This window comes from Gossypium arboreum, chromosome 12 (assembly GCF_025698485.1).
Source record: "Gossypium arboreum isolate Shixiya-1 chromosome 12, ASM2569848v2, whole genome shotgun sequence".
In the NCBI taxonomy this organism is placed as follows: Eukaryota; Viridiplantae; Streptophyta; class Magnoliopsida; order Malvales; family Malvaceae; genus Gossypium; species Gossypium arboreum.
Window position 1 is genome coordinate 107074367 of NC_069081.1, and position 4976 is coordinate 107079342.

Sequence of the window (4976 nt, forward strand, 5' to 3'; positions counted from 1 at the left end):
TTGATTTAATCCTTTAAAATTTATAAATATATAGACTACTAAAATAATAAAATTATATTTTATTATTATAAAATATATAATTTAATCCGTCCCTCAAAAATTTTTGATTCCACCACTAGTCAAAGATTAATTAAAATTTATGTCACTTGTTTATTATATAGGAATATTTGTTTATGTTTTTCATTGAATTAGAGCAAGGAATCAATAGTTTATTAATTCACTAATTAAAAAATTATTTTATTAAAAATAAAAATATTATATTTTTACATAAAATCTATATAAACCATTTAAACACAAAATATATTTGGCAGCTCAACCAAGAATTTTGTATAATTTTATAAATTCTCATATTTTTCATTTCAATCATAATTTCATTTAATTTTAATTTTTACATAAAACTTAATTTTTGTAAATATTTTTATATGAAAGTTTTAATAGGTATATTTACTATATAATTGTATATATTAATAATATTTTGATTGAGTTGATGTCTTATATTAATTTGGTATCAACACAAGATTAATGACAACACTGTAATAAACAATTATATTCATTTAATATTTTTACTTTAACGTAATTTTATGTATAATTCCAAACCATATGGTTCATAATTTATTGTCTGTTATTTTTAAACACACCTCTATATTTTAAATATATGATTTTACACGTATAGAGATGTGATAAAATTTTAGTAATATGATAAAGTTTCTTGTACAATTTTTCATATAAAAATATGAAAAGATAAAAACACTATTATGATAATATATATATTTTTCATATCAAAAGCATTATAATAGTACTAAATTATGTGGCAACTACAAAAAGTAAATTTTTAGAGCAGTGGTGGGGGCTTTTTTACCTTAAGATCTATGGTTTAAATTTTAGTATTGTAGTTTGTATTCAAAAAAACAATTCAATGAAGAGCGCATAGATGAGTATAATTATTAAAAGATGGTACATTCATATCTACCTCTTACAACAATATCTTCTCCGATATGATTTATTGAAAGAAATTTTAAGTTATCGGATGACTTTTTTATAATATCTAAGTTGATGACATGTATAATTTGAAATAATTAATTAATGTCGTCCAAACACGTAGACAAATGGGAACCGGAAAGGACTTTGCAGCAAAATCACATACATCTCCAGGCCTAATATATAGATCTTAACTAAGTATATCGTAAATCCATCATCCATTCTAAATTTCCAACCCCCTTTCTAATTCTCCCTCCATCGCCAGTATTAGTCTCTGTGTATATATATATCTCACCTCCCATCCCATCTTTGTCTGCTAAATTTGGCTCTCTTACTGAAATCAAATAAAATGATGCCCCCTCAGCAAGACAGTAGCAATATCACCACCCATAATACTCCTGCCACCATCATGCTCACAACCAGCCGGATGACGGAGAATTTCATTTCTGTTCACGCTCAGCCATCGGCTTCTTCATCCACCAACGTCGTCCCATGTTCTCCGCAGCATCCCATCCCATCCCAACAGGACACGCTAACTCCACTTCCATTTTCAGTTTCGTGTCAATCTTTACGTCCTGTAACTCTCAAGGTTCTTTATTCTCCACTCCATATCTTGCACATTTGTTTGGCTAATACTGAATTAAGTAGATAAATAGTTATACATGTATTATAATTTTGATCCATAAAGTTGTTATTTACGGCCGTTGCAGTTTGAAGAAGTGGCATACACCATCCATTCCAGTGTCACAAGCGCAAGTTGTTTCTCCTCGCATAAACCCAAACAGAGAACAAATGTACTGAACGGGGTTAGCGGTGTCGTTCGACCCGGCGAGCTACTGGCAATGCTTGGCCCCTCTGGTAGTGGTAAAACCACCCTCCTCACTGCTCTCGGAGGTCGTTTAACTGGAAAGGTGTCGGGCACCATAACCTACAATGGGCGGCCATTTTCCAGCTCCATGAAGCGCAAAACAGGATTTGTGTCTCAAGATGATGTGCTGTATCCCCACCTCACTGTGTTGGAAACGCTGGCTTACGCTGCTTTGTTGAAATTACCGAAAAAGCTGACTACACAACAAAAGATTGAGCAAGCTGAACAGATTATAGGGGAACTCGGCTTAGCAGGATGTAGGAACAATGTTGTGGGTGGGCCTCTTCTTCGGGGGGTGTCAGGTGGGGAACGTAAACGGGTTAGTGTTGGCCTGGAGATGTTAGTGAACCCCAGTTTGTTGATGCTGGATGAGCCCACTTCAGGACTCGACTCCACGACAGCACACCGAATTATGGTTACCTTACGCGGCTTAGCTCGCGGTGGCCGGACTGTCATCACCACCATTCACCAACCTTCAAGTGGGTTGTACAGGATGTTTGATAAAGTGCTGGTGCTTTCTGATGGGTATCCGATTTATTGCGGTCGGGCGGATCAGGCCATGGACTATTTCAGTTCCATTGGTTTCTCACCCAGTTTCAAATTTGTGAACCCTGCTGATTTTCTCCTTGATCTGGCTAATGGTAAGCAAGCCTCCCTACATTTTCTTTTCTTCTTCTTTTTAATAGGTAACAGAAATTAAGTCAAATAATAACATCAACTTATTCGGACTCACTGATTCATGCTGCAACCTGACATGCATGGTATATATATTATTAATAAAAGTCTGTATCATGCTGGCTATATGAGTATAACTATCTTAGAATTGACAATACAACTATATCAATGTTGCATATAGGAATTCAATCCATTTACACGTACGTTTTCCTTGGGTTAATAGGCTCCCTTGGGTCATGTAGTCCAACTCTAATTAAATCATTCATAGAACTAAACTCAAGGTCAATGATTTTAAGAAGTCAAAAAGGTAGTCAATTGATTAATTCTGGATTTTATTTTTGTTTCTTTTTTACTCCAATACTTTATTGATAATTGGAGCTCCACCATCCTCTTGATTTGTAAATTCTAATAATTTTATCATCTTTTTGGCCCCTTCCCACTTGGTCATTACTTAGTTTAAATGGTACAAGCAGTTAAAATTTCACATGGTCTAATTGCTAATTTGCGGGAGCAGGTATAGCCCCTGATGTAAAACCGGAAGAGCAACTAGAGTTCCATGGCAGAGTAGACAACCCTGATGATCACAAATCCACTAAACAGTACCTAATATCTTCTTACAAGAAGAATATATACCCTATCTTGAAGGCTGATATCAATCAAGACTTGCAAGATTCGACTTTTTCAACAGTTACACCATCAAAATCAAGTAAGTTAAAAAAATCATTAATGGTCTCTCGTCCCACACAGGTTTAAATTAATTTCTACTAGGGCTTGTGTAAAGTACAAGTATTTGTAGTGATGACGAGATTAGTTTGTGTACGCATGCAGGGGGTGGTGAGGTTGAATGGAACAGCAGCTGGTGGGAACAATTCAAGGTATTAGTGAGAAGGGGTGTACAAGAGAGGAAGCATGAATCCTATTCTGGCCTAAGAATATTTCAGGTCATGTCGGTTTCAATACTTTCAGGCCTCCTCTGGTGGCATTCTGATACTTCTCACATAGAAGACCAGGTATCAATGCCATGACCTCGAATTCCAACAAGAGTATAAAAATTAGTTCAATTTTGATTGACTGATGATGACAGAATATTAATTAATATTTTTGTTTGCAGGTGGGGCTTCTGTTTTTCTTTTCAATATTCTGGGGTTTTTTCCCTCTCTTCAATGCCATTTTCGCATTTCCACAAGAGCGGCCAATGTTAATCAAAGAAGGATCCTCAGGGATGTACCGTCTGTCCTCATATTATGTCGCCCGAACAACAGGTGACTTGCCAATGGAGCTTGTTCTGCCTACCATATTTGTAACCGTCACATATTGGATGGGGGGCCTCAAGCCTTCACTAGTAACATTTGTACTCACCCTCTTAATCGTACACTTGAACGTGCTGGTCTCTCAAGGACTAGGACTGGCACTGGGAGCCATTCTAATGGACGTAAAACAGGCTACAACCTTGGCTTCTGTGACGATGCTGGTGTTTTTATTAGTGGGCGGATACTACATTCACCACATGCCTGCTTTCATAGCTTGGTTGAAATACATTTCCTTTAGTCACTACTGCTATAAGCTCCTGGTGGGGGTGCAGTACTCAGTGAATGAGGTGTATGAATGCCAGATTGGGAGGCGTTGCAAGGTCATGGATTTTCCAGCAATCAAGTATCTGGGCCTTGACAACAATAATAGGTGGTGGGACGTGGCTGCTTTGGCAATTATGTTGGCGGGATATAGGCTACTGGCTTATGTGGGCCTAAGAGTGTATGGAAAACCTCACTGACCACATCTATCTCCACCCAATTATTTACCTTGTTCAAAGTACGTAAAGTAGAATGAATTAAGATGGTCTTCGCCTCAATCATGCTCCCATTCAATATGCTACTAATTAGTCCAGCCTTGTTTTTCCTTAACCTGCATATATTTATGCCTTAAATGATTAATTGATATCTAAATTATATTTATTATTGTTATTTTGCCACCTATTTTTTTTAAGTATGACTAAATTATATTTTCATTTATGGTAAAAAATTTATATTTTTGTTATCCATAGTTTTCTAAATTAGATCGGTGATGAAATTGGTAGACATTTGATTTTTAATTTGATTGATCCTTCTGATTCTTCCAATTTAATTAAATTATTAAAAATTATAAAATTAATATATATTAAAAATAGAAAATCGATACAATTATCGGTTCACTATATTTTTTAGCACCATTCAACCAGTTTAAGTGGTTTGTGGTTTAATTGATCTAACCCCTATTTCTAAATTATGATTGATTCTTAATTTAACCAATCCAATTGACCTATTTAGTATGATTTAATCGTATCGAAATCAAGTAAATTAATTAAGATATCATATGAAAAAAAAACAAAATAAAAAACAGATAAACATTATCATTTCTCTTATATATATTCACTTTATAAATTTTTTTCTTTCTTTCTTGTTCCTGTCATCTTTCTCTC

The 4976-nt window shown here is 34.9% G+C and overlaps 1 protein-coding gene across 1 annotated transcript; it reads left to right on the forward strand.

Moving 5' to 3' along the window:
• The first annotated feature begins 1176 nt into the window (after positions 1–1176).
• LOC108478496 (ABC transporter G family member 21) lies at positions 1177–4473 on the forward strand. The gene is made up of 5 exons (XM_017780955.2): positions 1177–1567; positions 1689–2487; positions 3036–3227; positions 3350–3531; positions 3633–4473. The coding sequence occupies exons 1-5, from the start codon at positions 1328–1330 to the stop codon at positions 4290–4292; spliced, it is 2073 nt and encodes a 690-aa protein (XP_017636444.1). The 5' UTR covers positions 1177–1327; the 3' UTR covers positions 4293–4473.
• The last annotated feature ends 503 nt before the right edge of the window (positions 4474–4976 follow it).